A 25,484-nucleotide genomic window follows, 5' to 3' on the forward strand; every position below is an offset into this window, starting at 1 on the left:
AAAATCACACAGGCAGTATTAATATGCAGAATCAGAGAGAATGGTAATAGATTCAAGGAAGTATTGGAAAAGCTGCCAGAGTTCATCTTTTTCTATAGTTTATTTGAAACTACTGTACAAAGTGTAAATAAGCTGATTCATTTTGTCCTTTGTTCTCATCTTTGTTTGGAATTCCTCAGCTACTTTCTTTTTTTACCCTGCATAATGACTCTGTATTTGCTTTAGAAGTTACTGCATTCCAAGAATTGGGATCACCCAGTCTGTACCATTCTGGGGTATATAACCCTCTCTCTGCAGAATTAGGAAACCCTCTAAGACTACATAGGAAGGGTGTGGCTGCTTTTGATCAGACATCAGAAAACAGACAGCTGCATTTAAAAAAAATGGCAATATCATTTAATGATCATACTACAGTTAACACAGTCATTAATTATGAACTCATGGCACTGTTCTTGTCACATTATGAGCATAGATATTGGATAATGATACAAATGGTCTTCTGGGGTTCAGGAGCCACTGTTTGAAAGCTGCTATTTTATTTTTTGTACATATTTTTTATATTTACAGGTTTATTATTAAAAAAAATACTTTAAAGGGCTGGGGATGTGGCTCAAGCGGTAGCGCGCTCGCTTGGCATGCGTGCAGCCCGGGTTCGACTCAGCACCACATACATAAAAGATGTTGTGTCCGCCAAATACTAAAAAAATAAATATTAAAATTCTCTCTCTCTCCCTTCTTTCTCACTCTCTCTCACTCTTTCTTTAAAAAAAAAATACTTTAAAGGATACAAATAAAAAAGTAGATAAAGAGATACGTAAGGATACCACTGAGTTGGGCCCCCTCCAAGTGCAGGAATGTGTTCTTATTCACCTTCCTAGAAGTCCTTGAACTTAGTCCTTTTGGGGTTTTATGGAGGTTGCAGATAGTACGGGATGACTGAATCATTGGCATTGGCCTCTGTTAATCACTTCAGCCTTCAGGCTGTCCCCTCCCAAGAGTCCCTTCCAACCCTCGGAGCACACTGATTGGTTCTCTTGGCAACAAGCCTCATCTCCTGCCTCCTATGGTTATCTAGGAACTTTCTAAAAATCACCTCATTAATATAAGCTCGGGTGTGTTTGAACAAGGCTGTCTTTTGCCTTTATCACTGTGGAGTGTTGGGAACCAAGGTCAAAAGGCCACATATTTTAACAAAAGACACTCACTTAGGACATTACAAGGATTACAGCAGCTCTGAGCCAGGATCCATGTATGAAAACCAAAATACAAACATTCCTTGATCTACTCTAGGGTTATGTCCCATTAAGCTCATCAGAAGTTGAAAATATTATAAACTGAAAATGGTACCGAACTTCATAGCTTAGCCACAGTGTGTTGGTTGTTTACCCTCATGATCACGTGGCTGATCAGGCCAGCTGTGGATTACTGCCACTGTCCAGCATTGCAACAGAATATTATAGTGCACAGTGCTTCCCTGGGAGAAGATCAAAATTCAAAAAAAGATTGACTTCTATTGATTGTGTATTGATTTTGCACCATTGTAAACTTGAAAACTCATTAAGTGGGAAACCATCTGCATACGTATCATAACATCACAGCCACCCCCTGTGTTTCAAATACAGATTTCTTACAGAAAAATGATCATTTTTGTCAGAGAATTTCATTTGCTGTAGCATTTATAGAATGGATATAGCAACAGGATCAACACAAATATGACAAATATTTGGAGAAGACAGTGTGAGGCGGGGATAGATTTAAAGAAACAATTAATTTGCCCCATGAAGCCACTACAGTGAAACTTATGCTAACTTTATTGTTCCTTTCTTCCCTTACTGCTATTTTTACTTTATAATAAATTTGTGCAGAACTGTCCAGCACACAAGTCCGCTGGTGGTTAGCTAGAACTCATTCCTCCTGAGGCCAGTCATTTTCCATAGGTTACATCTTAAGGAAGGTTTGACTCTATTTCCCAATACATGCGATCATCAGTATCAGTATTATTGTTAGACTTATTTACACGAGGGGGTTGAATCAGAATCAACAACAGCAGTCTTACGCTGTATTGTGGTATGTTATGGCATGATTCAGTTTCATTACAGAACAGATCAGTAAGAATCACAGAGATATTTGCTTTGCTTTCCCAACAGAACCTGCCTTTGCTCACATACCAGATATCATTAGGGATGGTGTCATTACTGTGGGCCAAGACTCAACTACTTCTATATTCCCAGTTAATTGCAGACAAAGGCAATTACTTATTTTCCATCACAGCCTGGTTTCCAGTGGGTGCCACTGTATATCCAGGCCTGCAGTAGGCAAGACACAGGTGATATTTAGAATAGTTTCTATCCCTCATAACTCTTCTGCAAGATATGTTTTATTTTACCCCATTCTGGGGGCCAGAACAGCCACAGTACATTGATGGAAATTACACCTACCCCTAGAGAACTTCTGTAAATTTGGAGATCCATAAGGGTTCCATAGGTGGGGTCTTTGAGCCTTGGCAACCATCACCCCATGGCCACTCCAGGCTCCATTTGTATTAAAAACAGTCGGGAGGCCCCGTCATGTTTTGGTGTAGGCCCTTTCCCAAAGCTGACTTTATCCAGCACATCTGTTGAGTCTGTCTGGCCCACTTTGCTAAAGCCTCATCATAATTCCAGGCAGACTCCAATCCTTTACCTTCCTTCTGGAATAGCACTCCCTCTAATCTACCAATTCTAATTCATAAATCCTTTTCTTCTGAAATGCCACCCCTCGCCCCCATTAGAAACAAATTCAGTGTGTCCTGGGATATACCAATCTGTACCTACCTTCACCAAGGCCCTCCTTTGTCTCATGGGCCACAGTGCACATTGTTGCCACTCTGCACTAACAACCTAAGTACAGGTGGGATACATGTTTTGCACTCAAACATATAGTATTAGGTGCCCCATACTAAGGGGTCTCACCTAGAGGTAATTTAGTTTGAGTCACAAGGCCTCCCACAACCTTCCATGTCTCAGGATAGGGCCATTCCCCAAGGGAACTCAAGTTCACCAAGTGATGCCCACTGCTTTAACCCATTAGGAACCCATCCATAAAAGCAAGGGTGATATGTGTTTGTGCATAGCACACAATGGCACATTGAACATGTTGCCATTATATTTTGTTCTTTATGCCCAAGAATGTTTCTAAGCACAAAGTTTATAGTTACACAATAACCCACCTGCTGGGAACTATGCCATTAGGAAGCAGGCAAACTGCTACCTCAGACCAGAGTTTGAGCTAAGTGGGAACAGGAGGGAGGGTGCAAGGGAAATGGGTGGCAGAAAAGGGAAGGAAGGTGGGCTAGCAGAAATTAATTCAAGCTCCTCATGTGTGACTTAAAAGGTCATGGTCTTCACCCTGGCCCTTCACTGCCAGCTCTCTGCCCTACTCCTTGCTTCTGTCCTTGACTTCCATTCAGCAGTTGCCTGAGCTTGAAAATTTATCTATGCATTCAATCAGCAGATACTGACCAAGCACCTGCTGTGTGCCAGTCCCTGGTTTGAGTCCTGGGGACACCTCCACTGAACTGATTTTTCCTGTCCCAGAGTCTTGGTGCCTATGATCTCCTCTTCTTGGACAGCTTCTCCCCAGGCTCTCTGTTTGGCTCTCGCTCTCCTACTTTGGGTTTCACCCTATGAGATCAGGTCCTCTCTGACTTCATAAGGAAAAAGTGTCTCCATTATTCTTTATCTCAGCAGCAATCAATTTGTTTAGTTCAGAGCATTCATGACATGTGGTCATAATCTAATTATTTATGTGTGTGTGTGTGTGTGTGTGTGTGTGTGTGTGCGCGCGCGCGCACGCTCATTGTATGCCTCCCTTGGTCATTTGGAGCATTTTAAAAGGCAGAGTCTTCCCATCTTTCTCTTCTTGCATAGGGGTCGTTCCCAATCTCTCTCATACTTCTTCTCCTCTTCCTCCCTCACCTCCCACCCAGTACTAGGAATTGAAACCAAGAGCACTTTACTACTGAGCTACACCCCAGCCCTTTTTATATTTAGAAGGTTCTCACTAATTGCCTAGGCTAGTCTCGAACTCACCATCATCCTGCCTCAGCCTCCCTAGTAGCTGGGATGGCAGAGGTGCACCACCATGCCTGGTTACAATCTCAACAAGTATTTGTTGAATGAATGAATGAATGAATCTTTGTAGCTGCTCAATAAATATCATTATGTGAGAAAATACTTTAACGAGTCCTTCTAAATGTGGTCCTATGGGATGCCACTAATACAGAGGGCAGAGGAGGAAGGAAAAGAGAAGAACAAGGGAAAGACAAAGAAATAAAAAAGGGGAAGAGAAGATTGATTTTGAAGACAAAGAGAAAAAAATGGCAAATGCAAGAGTGGAAAGGAAGATAAAGGAAAAAAGAGAAGGAAAAGGAGAAAGGCAGTATCCTTTAGGACAGTGGTTTTCAAAGTATAACATTAGCCATCATCTGAGAATGTGCTAGAAATTCAAAATAAAGCTCCTCTCTCCCCAGACCTAATAACGTAGAAATTCTGGGGGTGGAACCCAATGATCTATGTTTTTTTAAAATATATGTATATTATTAGTTGCAGATGGACACAACACCTTTATTATGTTTATTTGTTTTTATATGGTGCTGAGGATAGACCCTAGTGCCTCACACATGCAAGGCAAGTGCTCTACCACTGAGCCACAACCCCAGCCCAAATGATTTATGTTTTAATAAGTCCTGTTCTGGTTGGTGAGAAATATCTATTCAATTTTCAAATAAAAGTCTCAGATTGTACCTTCACCAAATATTTTATATTCAGTAGAGCTAATATTATCTTGTCATTCTTTTCCTCTTAAATTTACAGTAACCAGTTCTCTGGTTACAAGAAGTAATATGGGTAATTTAGAGGGTCTTGAGTGGTTTTAGAACGAATGAATTGGTGGCCTTTATAACATATAATGTGCACATTTGATATTTATAACTTCTCATTAAAATAAAGCACAGATACTAAAGGGAACAGGATCAAAAGGAAGCATAATTTAATACTAAATATTAGAACTAAGGCCAGTTTGCTACCTTTCCTCCTAGGGAGTACTTTTGTTATGCAAATCTCAGCCAAAGCTTTTCACAGATATTTTTAAAAAGAAGGCATAGCAATCAGGGGAATGTGTCAATTGAAAATAATTACAAGAGAGCAAATCCTTTCCTAAATATTAATTTGGCCTGACTCAATAGTAGATTATGGCAAAAGTGAATATTATTTTATTTAAAAAGAGATAAACTAAGATGTAAGGAAACATAAATGTGGAAAGCAATTTTAAAAAATGACCATGATCATCCCAATTTATTTAGAGATACAGTTTGGTGTACTTATATTTCAAGGAATCCTTCTAGATAAACTTCCTAGATCACAGGTCTGTAAGAAATAACAATAACATTTCAAGGGCATTTGCGAGGATTAAATAAGAAGGTATCTGTTATATGCACAGTAGAGTTTCTAGGTAACAAGCTCAATGAATGACATGGTCTGTGATTAGTAATAGTAATGATATTCTATGAACAACATTAAAATAAATCATGGATGCCGAGGTCTATGTAATACTTAGGGAATGACAAAGTCTGAGGAAGAGAATGTCTTCCTGAGAACATCTAAATGGCAATAAACTATCATTACTTTTAATCTTGATTCCAAGAGAGGATTTTCAGCAGATCAGCACCAAAGACATTTAAGGGCTGCTTGGTCTGTTGATCATGCCAAGTTTTTTTTTTTTTTTTTTTTTTTTTTTAATTTATTTTTAAATCCTGGAAGGAGAAGTGGGAGGGAGTCTTTAACAGCAGGCTCCATCATCTCTAAGACACCTCCCTAATGTTTCCTGGTTTTGTTTTGGTTTTTTCCCCCTACAGCAATTTCTCACCCTCTTTCCTTCCCCCACCTTTTTTTTTTTTTTTTTAATCTGGGGGAAATAGGCTTTGCATAGCCGTTGTCATAGTCTTGTACCATGGTTGGCCAAACGACTTACAACCAGATGTAACAGTAAAGAATCACATTTTCAACCCCAAAGGCTACTGCCTCATCTTCACCCACGGCCCCTACCCCACCCTCTAGAAATGAGTCTGTTCACAGATGAAGCAGGTCTAGGCATCAGGGTTTACACTGGGGCAGTCTGTATGGGTGTGGCTGCTGTCTATTAGGGTTTTAGGAGCTAGGCTATGATTTTCACAATCTTTATTCACCAGATCCTGGGACAGTAGATAAAAAAAAAAAAAAAAAAAAACATGACTTAAGATAACATTGGCTTTAAAGACAGAGAAAACAAAAACAAACAATCATCCACTTAATTTCCCTTAGAAAGTGATGATTAGAAGGTAAAGAGTATCTTCTTTTTATTTTGTATATCACATTACTGCCTGTGAATTATCTGGAGGTCACAAAGAGGGGGCCGACAATTTGGCCAGCACAGGATACTTTTTGGCTTTTATAGAAAGACCTTAACATTATTTTAAAAATTGGAATAAGTAGGGCATTTGCAAGGATTAAATAAGAAGGTATCTGTTATATGCACAGTATAATATTGAGAAAATTAGATTTTCCATGTTTAAAAAAATCTGGATTTTTGACTTCTCTTTAAAAAAAAATCAAAAACTCAAACTATACTGGGTCCACATTCTGCCTGCCTCTTGGTCAGGTCAAATTCCACACACAGCATCCTTACCCCACCCTTCTCTGCTGGCTGAGGGAGATGCAAGGCATTTCAGAGACTCCTGAGCATTGGGGCTGGCAGTGATCAAAGCGGAAGATCAAAGGATCTTATCGTGTTTTTCAAAATGTACTGTTAAAAGCCATCAGCTAGATTACAGTCCCTTGAAGAAAGAAATGCTGTTTTTTCATTATCTTCTCTACATCTCCAGGTGATAGTGACTCAATGTCTATCATATACTGACAGAATAAACATTTACACCCCACCACTAAACAAGGGCATGGTTAAGTATTTTATTTGTAAATCTTAAACAAAGTAGGATTCTTCAGCTGTTCCAATGCAGAACTGGAACTTTTAGCAGCAGACTCTAGTACCTAGCTCCTAAGCCTTTGCAAGTAGCCCTTGCTCCATGTGGACAGATCCCATCTCCATGAAGATTTAGTCCTTCTCTACAATAGGAAGTCGTTCCTGACTTTGGTGCTGAGGCTACCAAATAAACACTGTTAGCAAAGCCTACCCTTGCCACCCTCTCTCTACAGCTCTGCTATCCTAAGCTAGAAATACAGCCTGGCAGGAGGAGGGGTGCAGCAAATGTTCAGACAGATGAACAGCAGGCACCAAGCAAAGATATCCACAGGGCTGTGCCCATTGGTCCAGATCTATCTATCCCAAACCAGAAGAGCTCTGATGGAAAAGTAGTATCTCCAACTCACAAAGAGAAGATTTCTCTGAGGGAGGATCTCCTCTGGATTTAGCAATGGTGGCACAGTGTTTGGCTGTCCGCTCCTTCAATATGTAGGAAGAGTGGAAAGGAATTTTTACTTCAAAGATAGCTCCTGGAATTCACAGTATTTCCCTTCTCAGCTACTTTTCACCATACTCTACATAAGTGGTTTCAAAGCAGATGTTCTGAGTAACATATGAGGGTGCAACCAATAGCTGGGATAAATTAGGAGCTTTAAAGTACTTAGCAGTTTCTTCCAGAGTTTCCTTATCTTATCGTCATACTTATCGGCTGGCTCATCTGCCAGTATTGACTCTTGGCGCTACTGTTCTTCCTTGCACATGATGCATTATTTCTTTCCTGGTGTCTCCTCTCCATCCACCCCTGTTCCTCTATGCCCGCATCTGCTCTCACTTGGTCCCAAGAAGACAAAACTTTGTATGTCTCTGAGCCATGAGTCTATCTCTAACTCAGTAGCTCCCTTTGAATTCTACCTTCTGAATTCTCCAGCAAACTTCTATTTAATTCCTTTCATTTTTTTAAAAAAAATTAATTTTGAAATAATTTCTCAAGTATAGCGAAACTGTAAAACCTATACAGAACACCTCCATGTATCCTTTCTTTATCATTGCTTTATCATTCTTTCTCTCTGCATGTATAATATTTTTACCTGAACTATTTCAGAATAGGGTGCATATATCTCGAATGAAGTATACAATCCTAGTTAAATTCAGGAGATTTAAAATTGAACTTAAATCCACAGTCTTTATGTTCATTTTGTCAATGATCTCAGTCATATCCTTTTAGTATTTTTGTTTTCTGTCTAGTATGGGATCCAGCCCACGATCCTGCATTGCATTTAGATGTCAAGTCTCTTAATTGTCTTTAATCTAGAATAATTCCTCAGTCTTTTGAAATGAACTTGACCTCTTTGAACAATGCAGGTTGGTTATTTCCATAGCAGCTTCCTCCATCCAATTTTGTCTGATGTTGCCTTGTGATGGATTCGGGTTATAGGTCCCCAGTAGCACTTTCTCTCTTATTGCTTTCAATGTTTTCCTAATGAATCACGAACCTAACTGTACGTTAGAACTCTCTGGGGGAGTTTCACATTCTGGGTGCTCAGGTCTTGTCCCAGTTGACTCTAGTGAAGTAGGTCTGAGGTAGAATCTTGGAATCTGTATCTTAAAAAAACTTTCAGGTAATACTGACAAATGCATTTCAGGGCTGAGAGCCCTGGGTTTACTCTATCAGTTGGACATCCTGGCTTCTCCTTTGATCTCAGTTTCCTCTTCCTTTGCCATTCTCTCTCTCCACTGCACCTACTCTCTCCTGGGGCAGACCTCATCTTCCCTCTACCCAATTTGCCAGAGAAATAATGGGGTATTAAAGAGCCCATTTCAATACATATGTTCTGTCTCATGGCTGCATTTTATGTGCATGTGATTTTTATATTGTGACAAAGTATCAACACAAACTTTCTGTGCACAAAATGGAAAGCAATGCTAATTACCTATAACTAAAAGAAACCAAAAAGAAAGAAAAATTCTTGAGATTTTAAGGCTGGAGGGGTCAAACGAATTATAAACCATCTGTATGCTATTGGCACATGGTAATTCACTTTAGCTGATAAATCAAGAAAATCAGCTTCTGTCAGAATTAGGCTTGAAGGTCCTGACTATAGATTAGGGTCTCTAGTAACATAAGAGTAACATATGGAAACACATCCTTCCCTCATATGTTACTCTCTGGCTTGGCCTTTTTTTTGTTGTTGTTGTTATTGGGGATTGAACCCAGGAAGGCTTAGCCACTGAGAAACATCCCCAGCCCTTTTTACATTTTATATAGAGACAGGGTCTCACTGAGTTGCTTGGGCCTCACAAAGTTGATGAGGCTGGCTATGAACCCATGATCCTCCTGCCTCAGCCTCCCCAGCCACTGGGATTGCAGGCGTGCACCACTGCATCTGGTCACATGGCCTTCTTTGAAGCATCAGTAGTCTCATCATCTGTTTGTGTTTTATTCCATTCACACTAGACAGTCCAAGATGTCAGGAGGACTGATTATGGCTTTTTTTTTTTTTTTTCCTTTTCCCTCTACATCTTTTCACTTTTCCCTCTAGGCAGTGGCCTCAATAAGGGAGAATACTGTCTCATCTTTAGTTCTGGCTACAGAACAGTGGTGACAGTGGGGTGTCTCCCCTACATTTTTAAGTGACCCAATAAAAGCGGTTGCTGCAGACTTTTGCAGGCAGTGGGGGAAAAGTGGGGCATTTTCTGCATTTGCCTCCTCATTTATTTGGAGACTCACACTGGGCTGTGATCTCTTTGAAGGCCAAATGGAAGGAAATGCAGAACTGTGAAGGCCCAGACCAGCACCACAATGGCTATTCATGAACTGAGGAAATGCCTCCCCCAGGCCAGGGCAAGGGTGGGGTGGGAAGGGGAAGGAGGAGGTGCACCTTCAAACAAGATTTATAGGTATTTAGCAGTATCAGAACCAGCCAATCACATTTTTAATGCATGTTCAGCACTTCAACCCTTTCAAAGCATTGTCCCATAATATGCTAGCTCATCTGGTTTCTACAACCCTGTGTGTGTAGAAGGCAAGGTTGAGGCAAAACCAAGGAGAAGTTAGTGTTAATTTCTAGGATTATTGAACATACATTTGCTAAATATGGCGAATGTACTAAGCCCCTTTAATAATCAGATAATTACAACTGTTTTATGAGGCAGGTGAGTATCTACAACAATCCTTATTTTATAGAAGAAACCAAGTGTAACTGGAGTAACTAGCATTAGATATACTGGAGTTTAAACTGGTTTCTTTGACATAGAGGCCAGCTCATCAACTTCCTGCACTGAGCTCACATGGCCAGGAGGGGATCCCATGGGACCTCTCCTGAGAGTGTGCTGCTCAGCAATAGACAGAGCCTGGTCAGGCTTGGAAGCCAATAAGTCCAAGACCCAACCTGCCTCCTTTTGGAGGGCACTTGTCTACAGGTGACTGTTTCTCCTGTGCCCCAACACTCAGCTCCCCCAACAGACTCACGTCCTGTAGCTCTCAGCCATGCCTGTCTCTAGTAACATAAGAGTAACATATGGAAACACATCCTTCCCTTCACCCATAGGTGAAGGGATGGTGATGAGGATGATTGGCACACTCTGATGCCCACATCTGACTTGATTTATGATCTGTGGGCAGGACGTTGGACATCTGTATGGGTTGTATATAGGGATTTCTGACTGATGGCTTATGGTGGCTCAAACCCAGCCCATGTCCCATAGTCAAGTGTCTACATTCATATAGGAATTGTGTGCCTGGGAGCATTTTTTCTAATTAACACAAAGCCCTGGAGGGCTGGCAGTAGTGCCTTGGGTGCTCAAGCTTCACTTACTTACCCAGGGTCCTATTCCTTAAGGAATGCACACTCTGGAGAGCAACTCAGGATGCTATGATTAGATAAATTGATTTCTACTGTGTGATTATTTAGTTTTTATGGCACCATCTCCCTGCCCCTCCCCCATCCCTCCTTAACACAATGCCTGAAAGTGTCATCAATGGTGGGAAACAAGCATTTGGGAATCTGCGGGGGAAGATATTGTGAATCAGGGCCAGATTTATCTAGATCAGTGATTCTCAGACGTAAAAGTACATCCTATGACTTGCAGGGCTTGTAAAAACACAAACCGCTGGGGGCCTGACTCTCCGAGTTTCTGGTTCAGTACGTCTAGGGTAGAGCCCAAGAGGTCGAATTCCTAATAAGTTCTGGGTCTGGGTTCTGCATTAGGAGAACCACTGGTCTAGATATTTCTTGACTCAGGCTACTGACAAGTTTCTTCTTCCACTACTTTGTTCTTTTCCTTCTATCCAGCCACATCTATTTATAATAGTGAAAATAGCAGCTAAATTAAGGAAACTTTATTGTACTGTTTTCCAGGTGCTACTCTAGGCATATGAGATATATATATATATATATATATATATATATATATATATATATATATATAAAAATTCATTTAACACCCAGGAGCAGGAGTAGGGAGGAGAGAGAGAGACAATCACAGAGTTTTAAGGCTTGCACTGGCTCAAATATACAACCTCTTGAAGTTAGAGTCCTCACACTGGCAGGTAAGAATGTGAGAAAAGAGAGAGAAAGGAGAAAGATAAGCAATAGTCTGCCCCCCAAAGAGTCAGCTTGGGACAATTTTTCAATAGCATTATTGAAGAGTGATTTCTGGGATTTTAATTATTTCCTCCTTGGCATTTGCCTTCATTAGCAAGTACTGTATGTAAGAGAACAAGGTGACTGCAAGTTCAGGGGTGTGTGAGTGTGTGTTGCATGTGTATTGTTTGTATATTCTTCTTGCTCTGTAGCCCCCTTTTCAGTTAAATAGGTCTTTGGGCAAGTTTTTAACTTCTTTACATTTTATCTAGGCATTTGAAAAATAGAGACAATGGTGAGGACGATGATGATATAGTAGATTGCATTTTAATGGCCACATATTCCTCCTACTCAATAGGCATGCCCCTTTTTGCAATGTGATCTTGCAGCTCTTCTTCTGAAGGGGTGGTGTCCATTTTCCCATACTCTGAATCTGGCCTGGCTTGTGGTTTGTATTGACTAATAGCATTTGATAGAAGTGATATTGTATGATTCAGAGGCTAGTGCTCAAAAGCCTAGTAGCGTCTACATTTGCCCTCTTTACACTAAGCCATCATGGAAAGGAAACTTGTAATGCTACTGGAGAATGACAGGCCAGGTGGAAGAGAACCTAGATGGCCAGCCTCCAGCCAATGCTAGGAGTCATGCAAGCGAGGCTATTGTCAATATTGTAGTTCAATGTTTATAGCAGCACAATTCACAATAGCTAAACCGTGGAGCCAACTTAGATGCCCTTCAGTAGATGAAGGGATAAAAAAAGTGGCATTTATACACAATGGAATTTTACTCAGCAATAAAAGAGAATAAAATCATGGCATTTGCATGGATGGTGTTGGAGAAGATAATGCTAAGTGAAGTTAGCCAATCCCCCAAAAACAAATGCCGAATGTTTTCTCTGATATAAGGAGGCTGACTCATAGTGGGGTAGGGATGGGGAGCATGTGAGGAATAGATGAATTCTAGATAGGGAAGAGGGGAGGGAGGGAAAGGGTGGAGGCAGGGGATTAGCAAGGATGGTGGAATGTGATGAACATCTTTATTCAAAGTACATGTGTGAAGACACAAATTGGGTGTCAATTTACTTTATATACAAAGATATGAAAAATTGTGGTATATATGTGTAATAAGAATTATAATGCATTCCACTGTTGTGTATTTAAAAAATAAAATCAATAAAAAACCAAAAAAATGTTTTAGTAAGGGATTGTAATAACTGATATTATTTCTTAAATTCTCACCAAGTACAATCACTTGTGTTATCTCTCCCAGCCCTACAGCCATCAGAGGTGGAAGTTTTAGTTTACATATGAGCAAATTGAAGTTTAGAGAATTTAAGTAACTTTTCCTGGTCACCTGGCTAGTAAGAGGCAGAATCAGGGCTTTGCCCTCAAAGTCTGAGTTCTCTGTGTGTGGACGCTGGTTCAGTTCTCAAGAAATGTTGGTTGGATGAGTGAGCCTTCTCCAAAGTCACTAAATGGAACACTCATCACTGCCTTCTCCCTCCTTTTCTCTTATTATTATCTTGTGTGTGGAGGTGGCAGGGAGCGTGTGAAGGGTGATTAAGAGACCACATGGGGAAAACATAAGGAACAGAGGGAGGATGGATAATTAGCTTATGAAGGAAGCATCAAGTATATTTGATAATATAAATGCATTAAACACTAGATAAACACAAGCTTCAAAACAATTAGACAGGGCTGGGGTTGCGGCTCAGTGGTAGTGTGCTTGCCTAGCAGCATGAGGTACTGGGTTTGATCCTTAGCACCACATAAAAAATAAACAAATAAAAGAAATATTTTTTTAAAAAATTAGACAATATGAACATGGCTGCTCAAGATCATGACACATAGACATTGTCAGTAAATGAGCCCTTTGCTACCTAAGTGGTCAAGAGGGGCCCCACCATACCACTTCATTCCACTCAGTTCCCAGCAATTTTTTTCATTCTTCCCATTCCATCTTACTCCATTCTTTTCTGTTCCATTCTATTCCTTCCATTTTGTTCTATTCCATTCCACTCCATTCCATTCCATCCCATCCTATCCCATCCCGTCCCATACATTTCATTCCATTTCACTTCATTCCATTCTATGTCATTCCCCTCACACTCCACTCCATTCTATACTTTTCCTTTCTTTTTGCAAACAGTTATTAATTATTTATGCAATTGTTTAGGTGCTGGAAACACAAAGCCAAATAAATACAGTCTCTTACCTCCCAAGACTCATATTCAGATTTTTCCTGTCCTCACCCAATAATAGAACACCCCAACCCATAGTTCAATGAGAATAAGTCAGTGCAAAATCCTCACAAACCAGGTGCTGTATGATAAAGAAAACAACACATAGAGATGTTATTTTTACATAATTTTAAGCAATTAAGTATGATGCTTTTACTCTCTTTTATACTTTTCTATGTGCCTAGAGTACTTTTTGAAATTGTTTCCAAAGGACAAGCATTTCCTACCCTAAGTGACTCATTTTAACTTTTCAAGGTATAGCCAACTACAGCCGTGTATAATGACTGTTATATAGTAAATGCTCCTGCTAAGTTAGTAGGGATGCCTAGACTATGCTTTAGAGTCCTGGAAAGTTGCAATTGTAGAAACTGTCTTTGGAAAGAGTACATATTTCTACCCCAGCTTCCCAGGACATTGTCAAGATTTTGCCTGAGCCCCCTGCCCATCCAAAAAACAAAACAAACAAACAAACAAACAAAAACAAACAACAAAACAAAACAAAACAAAAACCCCAAAACAAACAAACAAAAAAACCTGAAAAAACAAAACAAACAAAAAACTGGAACATCAGATAACTGGCTTTATATCCATTCTGGTACTCCATCAGGGAGCTCATATAAGCACTGCAGTGGATTTCATTCTAGAAAAGGGCTTTTAAACATCTCCAGTGCTTTTGCTATGATCCAAAGCTACAAATCCAGCTTGGGGGCTGAATCAGGTGAGCTCTGTAATACAGAGCTGGGTGGGCCCAAGGGGTGGTGTGCCTGCATTAGAGCTCTGTAGAAGGTGGTTCTGGACACATTCCAGCAGAGCCTGGCCAAGTCTCAAAACTCTCTCTGTGTTTCACAATGGTCAAACCTGGGCAAAAATGGGAAATAATCTCTTTGGGAAAAGACAACCTTTCAGTGTTCTAGCAGATGTATCTATGCTAGTTTTTAATCAATATGTTTCTTATTTGATACATTTATTTTTTTCTGTAGTGTTATGTATAATTAAGCTCAGATGTAAATGAATACTCTTTGTAAATTAATGGTAGTATGGAAGTTTTGATGGAAGCACATTCAGCCAAAATAAGGAGGTGTTCCACCAACAAGCATTCATTTTCAAAAGTAAGTGGTGAATCTCCTGCTCACATTAGTGGCTGAAAGGGAACAGGAGCTGGAGAATTAGGGAGAGCTCAGTGCCAGTTCATGATGGTAGTCTTAAGTCAGAGCTCTCCTGCTCCCATTTCCTGTCTTCCTTTCCCACTTTCCAAGCCTAGACAGATCTGAACCCATAATTACCGAACTAGGATAGGTAGGTAAAAGTCTAGGTGGAAAGTGAGAGACTTTGGATATGTTACCCTTTCCCTACTTTAAGTCCATACTGGGTAAAATGATGGAGTAGAAGCTAATCTTTAAGTCAAAATTAGAGTTTGGATTCCTGAAGTGGATATTTTTGTTAATGGATAAAGATTGAATGCTAGGTTGTAAAGCTGATGTAAAGAGTTTCCAAAAGTTAAATTGGGGCTTTCCTAACTTCTCTTCAGTGACAAAGAGAACTAGTTCACAGGGAAGATTTATGGTAATAAAATAAATAAATAAAAACAAAATCCCATGAGTTGTTCAAGTTACTGGCTATAGCTGTTTCGTGATCAATAACGAAGTATGTGCTCACTAACTGGGAATTACATGTATTATTAGGTTCTACCCAATGCAAAAGAAACCAGAGCACTAAGTAAATGTTATGACATTTGAATAGTGTTGGGCTTTTTAATTTAATTTAATTGTTTGAATTATTTGAGTTGCTTACTAGGAAACAGCTGAACACTGCCACGTGAAACCTGAACTTTTTTTTTTTTTTTGCAGAGCTGGGAATAGAACACAGGTCCACACACATGCTAAGCATGTGCTCTACTACTGAGCTACACCCATGGCTCCAATACCTGATCTTCACTGATCTTTTAAAATTACACTGCCTAAATGGTGGCCCAAAACCCTGAGAGGAAACCAAAACCAAATTGATGAGTGCTGCCATCACTACTCCCAGTCACTTCACTCCTCTGTCACCTTACATGCTAAGAGAGACCATAAGTAGGTGATGCTCTAACGTGTAGATGTGGAAATGGCGTGTGACTGTTGCTTATCTTTGTGTTCCCAAATCCATGGAAGTGATTTCTGAATCTGCTTTTGCTTTGTGACCCTTTTTCTCCCTTACAGCAGAAATGATGACCATGTGTGCGCAGGGTCACCTGCCATCTACTGATTTCAACTCCTATTTCCTGGTTTCAAGTCATGTGGAAGACCACGAACCCTGATTTTGTTTAAAAAATGTAGTCAACCTATAGTAGGACAGTTATGTCATGGTGGCCTAATAATCTTCACCTCAAAAAGATATAGAAATTTCAATTCAACATCAAAGATTTTTCTCATTATGCAAAATGCATTGGTGTATCACTTGCAGTTAAGACACAGAGCGCCTGGTCTGCCCCTGCAGTAGTGGCATAGTCTAGGCATCCCTGCTAACTTAGCAGGAGCATTTACTATATAACAGTCATTATACACAGCTGTAGAGCGAGTCTTTTCAGGCCATGGGCTTTCTGAGACTGTTCACAACCACATCTCAACCCCCACCTTTTACCTCTTTAGTGGTGCTGGAGAAGGGCCAAGTAGTTGATGGTATCCACGATGTATCTGCAATTCCAGTTGCATGCAGATTGGGGTAAGGTTTCCTGCTGCTGTTGTGGCTGTGGTTTTCTGTAGTATTGATGATAGAGGCCTCTGTGGTGTTCCTAATAAGATGCTCCGGGCTATATGGAACTGTATTAAAAGTAGTGGGGATCTGGGCAGGAGCCATGTTTCTAGTGCTCCTTACTGAAGCTTCTGCTCCCAGGCCAGCTGAGGTAAAGAAAGGACAGTTACAAAAATTATTCTCATATCTATAAATATATGTAGATTCTTCACATATAAACAATTTTACTTAGAAAAAGAAGACACCTTCAGTAATGGGCATGTAGATAAGTTGAGTTGTATGGAAAAAAGAAGCAAAGATCCTTTGGGTGGATGACAGTGTCCCAGCAATCTCCTGTCACCTGCCATCAGTTGTATGATGAAGGGAGAGTTGTGAAAACTGTGCTATGGGGGAAAAATGCCAGGTCCATGTAGAAGACAGAGTAAATTTACCATGAACATCTCTATAGGATCGCTGGGTTGGTTTTCTGGGGGGTCCACTAATCTCCAAAATTCAATGCAAAATTCTGATTATATGACATGTGTATCCTTTCTTCTATGGGTGAATGTCATAATTTTCATCAACTTTTCAAAGGAGATGTTCAACAAGATACCAGGTTGAGAACACTGTTAATGACCTGCCTAACTTCATTGTGAAGTTTGAGGATTCCTTGGGTGAGTAATAACATTTCTTTCTTTTTAGTGCAAATATTTTTAAATGTAATTTTTTGTTTTTAATTAATAAATTAATTTCTTTTTTTGGTACTGAAGATTGAACCCAGGGGTGCTTTGCCACTGAGCTACATTCCTAGTCCTTTTTTATTTGTGTGAGACAGGATCTTGCTAAATTGCTCAGGATCTTGCTAAGCTGGCCTCAAGCTTGCAATTCCCCTGCCTCAGCCTCCCAAGTTGCTGGGATTACAGGCATCCACAACCACATATAGCATTTAATTTACTTTTTAACTGATACATACAAACATAAAATTGCACATAATAGAGATGTTTTAATACCTTTGAACGCTGTGTAATGTTTAAATCAGGTTAAATATATCTAGCTCCTCAAACGTTTATCTTTTTTTATGGTGAAACCATGTAGAATCCAGGTTTCTGAAATGTACTGTACATTATTGTTATTTCTGGTCACCCCACTGAACAATAAACAGCACACCAGAACTTCTTATTACTATCCATTACTTGGTACCTATTGTTGCAAACTGTTTTTAATTCTAATAGAGTGAGTCCCAAATCATGGAACTGTTGTATTTTCTAAGCTATCTACCTTCTGGAAGCATGGGAAATTGATTTAAAATATATGAGCTGGTAGGATTAATTTACAGCTTTGCTTTGCAAGGCTAAATCTCCCACATTAAATATATATAATTTTCTGAATTAGTTTCACCTAGCTATGATTAAAAAATGGGCCCTCCATCTTTTGGGGATAGGCTAACATGCAATATCGGCATTTCTAACAATCTCTAAGGTGATGCTGATGATACTAGTCTTTGGATGCCCTTTGTATGGCAAGACTTTAGAACACAATCCTACAATATGAAGCCCTGGAAAGTTCTATAAATTATGGGCTGAGGTGATATGTTTAGATGTTTCCATTGATCCCATCAATGGTGAGTTTTCAGGAATATAAGAACCCACAAAATATTATCAAATTATGATAACCATAACTGAATAGTTGTGGCTTAAAGACTGGCAGGTGAAGTATTCTAGTTTTTACTATTCCTTTATTGGTTCATTCATATTTATAAAGCAACTACTATGTGCTGGGTGAAGGTCTCCTAAGAAGTAATTAATTGTCACTTTAACATTAATTAATGTTCTGTTCTCTTATTGATCACCTTTAAGCCTCATATCTTTTCATCCCAGTTTCAATGGACTAATCTATTTCATATGATAAGGTATGTAAATAGGAGGATGACTACAAAAAGAGGATTCTCACAGCAAAGCTGCTTTTACAATTTAATAAGATATAAATAGCCAGCATGGTGAGGCTCACCTGTGATCCCAGCAAATTGAAAGGCTGAGGCAGGAGGATTACAAGTTCAAGGCTACCCTTAGCAACTTAGTAAGACCATAAGCAACTTAATAAGATCCTCTTTCAAAAAAAAAAAAAAAGTGTGGGGATGTAGTTCAGTACTTAAGGCCCCCTAAAGGTTCAATCTCCAGTATATATATATATAAAAAGAATATATATATACATATATATATTTATACACACACACACACACCACACACACACACACACAAAAGCAATTCTCCTAAAAGCTAATAAAATAATCATAGCTATTAAGCATGTTTCCTTTGAAATGCAGAGGGTTGAGCAAAGTGCCTTGTACAGAGGGTTGACAGATTTAGCTAATAAAAATAAGTGACACAGAGTTAAATTAGAGTTTCAGATAAGCAATCAATCATTCTTTAGTATAACTCAGTGTGTTTAGTATATTCCAAATAGACAATACTACAAAGATTACAGGACATATTGTATATTACAAATATACTAAAAATGATCACTTATCTGAAACTCAGATGTAACTGGGCATTGCATATATAATCCAGGTATATTAACTCTGGTTGCACATCTACTAGGTCTAGGCTATGAAAGACTTCTAGACGTTCATTTTAGTTTCTGTCTTTTTTCTTCTAAATCATGTACAACTATCACTGTCTTTGTGCCTGGATCAGTTGCTCTGGACATAGACTGACAGATTGATCCTTGAGGTGTTTTCTACATGACATACTCAACCATATTATTAGTGAGGTTCCTTTACAACAAACTCCAAGAAGCAATCTTAATTTTTCAGTTAATTGAGTTAGGTGCTTGATTGTTCCCTTAAATAGACCTTTACCTACCATGGGGATATAAAGCTTTATGTATATGAAGATCAGCATTTTGGTGATTTGAGTTTTGGCCAATGCTAATTCTCTGAGATGACTGCTACCTATGACAATTTTAGCTCTTAGGTCCTTAAAAAAATTTTAATGATGGGGTTAGGACAAAAAAAGAAACGGTTCCAAATACCAAGCCTGCAATTACATTCCTTCATATGGCAACCTATGCTTACTCTTCTTTACTAAGGAGTAGTTGGTAAGTTTTTGTCCTAAGAACTTTGTTTTTAACTAACTTACATAATTAATTCAGTGGGTGAAACTGGACTCTCTCAAAATTAGATAAATGATCAAAACAGTCTCACAATTTCTACAAATAACACAGCTTATCTTACCACTGTGTGTAGCTTTTGGCTATCTTATGGGGAAAAATTCAGTCTCCTGTAATTGTCTTTAATTAACCTTCTCCATATATTTTTAAAACACCTCAAACCAAACATGTCCATTTTCCATTTTAGACTACCCCTCCTTTTATTTTTTTCCAGAGAAAGAAACTACAAAATACTCAGGTCCAGTACCTCTTCATTTTGTGTCTGTGTTTTTAACTTACTTATGCTATTTAAAAAGCCAGAAATAAATCTTGGCCTTAACTTACTTTGTGAATTTTAAAGCCACATTTTGCAAATGTTGGTAGGAATCAGACTCACCTCTGGTACCTGTTTGCCTTGGAACCCCCTCTAGAAATTGTGATTCAGTAGATTTGATGTGGGACCTAAAATCTGCCTTTCTAACAAGTTTCCTGGGTGATTCTAAGTGTATGGCTTTAGTCATAGTGGAATTCTTAAAACTTCTTATCTGGGTATTGAATAATTGTATAGAATAGATGAAAGGAAAGAAAATCTGTTATAGGAATACACATAGCTATCAAAATAAGTTTATTTTTCTATCTTCTGAATTCTTCCTTGAAATAGATGTATGAATTTATACTAAAGATAGTAGATCTTTGGATACTTTAGTGTCTATAAATTCTTCTGATGTTCTTTAAAAGTATATATATGTCTCACTGTTCAAGAAAGAACAATTTTGACAAATACAAGGAAAAGTTCTTACACAATGGAACAATATGTTAAAGCTATTTTTAAAGCTTTATTGTACCACTGCTACTACATTGTTTTCACATAAATAACAAAATTAGAACACAATTCAAGGCAAGGTGGACCATCCTGCTTCCAATCTAAAAAGTTTTAGCACGTAAATTGCAAATAGCTCTCTGTATAGTGTAATATCACCTATGAAATTATTTGTAACAGCTGCATCTTTCTAACACATTTTTATTTTATTTTTATATATTTTTATTTTTTTGGAGATTTAACCCAAGGGTATTTTACCACCGAGTCACATCCCCAATATTTTTTATTTTTTTATTTTGAGATAGGTTCTCACTAAGTTGCTGAGGCTGGTCTTGAACTTGTGATTCTCCTGTCTCAGCCTCCCAAACTGCTGGAATTACAGATATGAGACACCACACCTAGTTTGAACATATTTTTAAAAAGATCAGTGTGTGAGTGTGTGTGTGTGTGTGTGTGTATATATATATATATATATATATATATATATATATATATATATTTATATTCATATATATATAGAGAAGTATGTATTTGTTTAATTAAGTGCTGTGTTTCAGAAATAATTATAATAAAAATGAAACTTTCTGATAGAATGACAATAAAAATGATACATGATTTGTTAGCTTCTCTTCTTTAAATGATACAAATAACTTTAAAGCATGGTGAAAACAGAATAACTTGAATTAAATTTATTTTGGAGATAGAAAATTTTAACTATATTGATATTTATTATTCTGTAGGAAGATACCAAATTTAATATGCACTTTAAAAGTGAGTAGATCATCTGGAGGATGAAACTTCAGAGTGAAAGAAAAATGTTTTAATTTTTTTCATGCATCAGGAAAAATGCATTTAATAGATTATGAAAATCTATTAAATTACTTTATATATTTTTTTAAATGGTGGAAAGTGCTCACAGAGCCAAAAAAATCAAACAAAACAAACAAACAAAAATCATCCCCAAAGCCTAGAATCCACATTAATAGATCTCAGGCTGAAAATGGTTGGGGAATTCTGATAATGTGCCAACTATTTGTCAATGGTCATATAAATAACCATAGATGATATTATTTTCAAAGATTATATGAAAATAATTGTTCATTACAAGGCCCATGTTGATGATGCAAAGAGAAAACAAACCCTTGAATGTCTGCGACAGCCAACTTGGCCCAAATGTATCTACACAAGTCACTTCCTGTCTTTTTTTTGTTATTCCCCACAAACTCTCTATTCACAAACATTTCTGCCAGCCACTAACACAAATAATTTCTTCCAAAACCTTTTCTCCCAAAGTGTACATGACTGCTTATCTTTTATAATGCTTATGCATTTTATCCTTTCACCTAAAATACTACAATTGAACAATTATTTTAACCAGCAATTAGTTATATGGAGCCTTCCAACAATATGGCTCACTGCATCAGCAAAATCCTTTTTAGTGATTTCTTCAGCTCAGTCATTCAAGGACAGTTGAAAATTTGACTGCTTTTGGATAAACATGAGAAATGAGTGCATGTGTACTGAGTACTAAATTAATGTTGTTTGGTTGACTGACATTTTATATTCAATATTCCTCTTTGTACAATATGAAGCAACTGAGTGAAAATAACAATTTCAGAAATCCATCCAGCTTTTTAAAAATGTAAGGATATTTGACATCTCTTGGAAAATGTATATAAACCGTGCGTAGAATTTTGCACCCTTTACCCGGAAGTTCTAGAACTACATCCATATACTCTAACTGCTACAGAATTTGTGCTGGTGTTGTTGAAGACAGTTTTAAGTTTAGAATGTTTTAGTTTCCCATGCTAAAGATTATATTCTTAGATCTACTTGCAAACTAGTAAATTTCTTAAAGTAAATCTCCCTGTTTCCCATATAGATATGGAGGTCAAATGATAACTTGTTTTCCTCATCAGGTAGATCTATAAAACTTCAGTAATCTTATGAGGCCATCCTACTCCTTGCTGGAATAGATACAACTGTAAGTTTTGATGGCTCTGTGAGTTTAAAACTCCTATGTGGATTGGATAGAAGACAAAGGCAATAGTCATGATTTCAATGTAGCATTCCTCCTTAAACCTTTATTATTTCTTTATTGTTTCCCCCACTCAACACTTTCCAGAAGTTGAAACATTCCTTCCTTGAATCAGGATTTGTTGAGCATGAATGACAAGACTAGCTTTAAAGTCATCCATTATTAATGGTTTCACTTTCCTCAGGTTACTACAGTCTGAAAATATTAAATGGGAAATTCCTAATTTGTAAGTTTTAAATTGTGCACCATTATGAGTAGTGTAATGAAATTTCAAGGTTTACCACTTCATCCCACCCAGGACTTGAATTGTTTATTTATCTAGGATATCCACATTGTATATGCTACCTGCCCATTAGTAATATAGTAGCCATCTTGGTTATTAGATAAATGGTTGTGGTGTGTTCAAGTAACCCTTATTTTTATCAAATAATGGTCCAAGCTGCAACAATAGTATGAACAGAATTTGGGTATACCAAAGAGAAGCTGTAAAGGGCTTTCTTTAAGTGAAGCAATGAAAGTGCAATAAGGTATTGAGAGAGGGAGAGAACGTATTCACATAAGTTTTAGTACAGTGTATTGTAATTTTTCTAATTTATTATTAGTTATTATTGTTAATCTTTCATTGTGCCTAGTTTATAAATTAAACTATCATTTGTATGTATGTATAAGAAAAAAAGTGGTATACATAGGGTTTGATATGATCTATAGTTTGAGGCATCAAGTGGGGGTCTTGGAATGTATTACGCATGAATAATAAGGTGGGGGACTACTTCATAAAGATTTAGTGTATGATCTCTGTTTTCTATAGGCTTATAGCATTGCAATTTACTTTTTTGGTTTTTTTCCCCCTGTATCTCTTGTGTTATATAAGAGACTAGGTGATGGGGAAATGATTTTTTAAAAATCAAATTTCAAGTGAACTTTCCTAGAATACACTAATGTACAAGTACATCCTAAAATGTAGGCCAGTATAATGTTCTTTTTTAACTTATTAAGGTTAAGCTAAGCAGGATGTCTTCCCTTTATGATATTATATTTTAACAGTTCACAGTTAGAGATTTAGAACTCAGAGTGCATTTTCATTCTGGAAGAAAGAGTGCTCCTTAACAAAAAAAAAAAAAAAAAAAAAAAAAAAGGTCAACTGTGTGGTTATATGAAAATTCAGTGCTATCAAATAGATCTTATTGCATTATTGATGACTATCTTCTGTGAACTGATAGCATGAATGTTTCTAAATATTTGAATATTTGGTGTCTGATTGAAAAAGAATATATGGGAGGAATGATATTTCTCAATTTGTAGCTAGATTAGTTGGCATCTTGGAGACAATTCTTTTATTATCATTCTTACTACTCAGAATGAGAATTTTAGGGCTCTGATTTTTATAAAAATTGATTGAAACATACTGCTTTGTTTTTTTAAGAGTCTGTCCACCAGAACAGTCTTTCTTTGTCCAAAATATGCAGTGTATTCCTTAAGGGTATTTGAATTTCAGAGGAAATGGTAAATATCTCAATCCCATCTTTTCTTTAAATTGGTCTCTGTCACGTACAGGTATCCCTGGTTCCATGTAACCCACATATTCTATTTTATTAAATTCTTATTCATTAGGTCCTATTAAATTTTATTGTTGTTTTATTTGTTCTATTAATATGCTATTTTAAAGAAATATGAGCTATGTTAAAAAAACAAAATAAAAAAAATTAAAAACCAAAACAAATCCAAAACCCATTTTACATTCTTGTAGCAAAAACAACTGCTCAGCTCCTATAGCCCTGTGGTAGAGGCTGGCCTCATACACACAAGGTCTGGGTTCCAACCCCAGCACAGAAAAACAAATAGAAAATCACTAGAGTAAGTTAAGATTATTTGAAATATCTATTCTAGTATAAGTGCTCATCTGAAAAAAAAAAAAACCAAGAGTATCTTTTTAATTGAATTTTAGCCTATTTTTGAAGTCTGTTGAATTTAACTTGTTATAGAGGACTGAGTAAAGGAAAAGGAAAGTAGCACACTCTTACTTAGGAGAATGGAGATAGGTGAATTATGATAAAACTTAGTGGACCCTCAAAAGACTTTTAAAACATATGCAACTGTAAATTATCCTTGAGATATATATATATAAAAATTTTTTTGTATGTGTGCTGGGGATCAAACCCCAAGGCTTTATGCCAGCTAGGCAACCATTCTACCACTGACCTATAGTTGAAATCTTTTTTAAAAAAGAATAAGTGCTTAGGGGTTGGGGAGTGGCAGAGCACTTGCCTAGCTCACACAAAGGCTCAGGGTTCAATCCTTAGCACTGGGGTTAGGAGGGGCATCATGAAGAATGGGTGCTTAATGTGACATAGTGACATGGATAGATATTGGAAACAAGGGTTCTTTCTTCTTTTTGCACTTTATTGTAATTGCATATTACTTATCTGACCTCCCCGTTACTCTAAGGAGTAAGATACAATGAATGATTTTGAAACGTGGTTGCACATTGGAATCACCTAAGAAACTTTTGAAAAATATAATGCCTGATTTAATTGGCCTATAGGAGGTAGACTAGGCATTAGTATTACTTAAAAGCTATCATTGTATTTCTTTTTTTTATTTAAATTTTTACTTTTTAGTTGTTGATAGACCTTTTTTAAAATTCATAGATAATGTTGAGAATTGAACCCAGTGCCTCACATATGCTAGGCAAGTGCACTACCCCTTAGCCCCAGCCTCAGCCCCTATCATTGTAATTCTAATATGAAACTTGGGTTGAGAATCAATGGTGTAGGGTTCTCAGTTACTAGCACAAGCTCTGGCATATAGTAATTGTTTGATAAATATTACTTGGATGCTTGAATGAAACCATGAATGTTTTCTTTGTGAAACAAATATAAACATATGATTCAGATTTTTAGTATACTTTCTTTTATTGAAGAATGTATAAGATAATTCAAATCCTATGGATGCATA

At 37.6% G+C, this 25,484-nt stretch overlaps 1 protein-coding gene across 2 annotated transcripts in view; it reads right to left on the reverse strand.

The window, feature by feature from the left end:
• Ptprb (protein tyrosine phosphatase receptor type B) overlaps positions 1-25,484 on the reverse strand; it is a 119,955-nt gene that overhangs the window by 90,121 nt on the left and 4,350 nt on the right. For both annotated transcript variants that reach the window (XM_076854865.1, XM_076854863.1), the window contains exon 3: positions 16,435-16,691. In XM_076854865.1, coding sequence (XP_076710980.1) covers positions 16,435-16,691 — 257 coding nt within the window. The remainder of the gene's footprint in view (positions 1-16,434; positions 16,692-25,484) is intronic.

This window comes from Callospermophilus lateralis, chromosome 4 (genome assembly GCF_048772815.1).
Source record: "Callospermophilus lateralis isolate mCalLat2 chromosome 4, mCalLat2.hap1, whole genome shotgun sequence".
NCBI lineage: Eukaryota > Metazoa > Chordata > Mammalia > Rodentia > Sciuridae > Callospermophilus > Callospermophilus lateralis.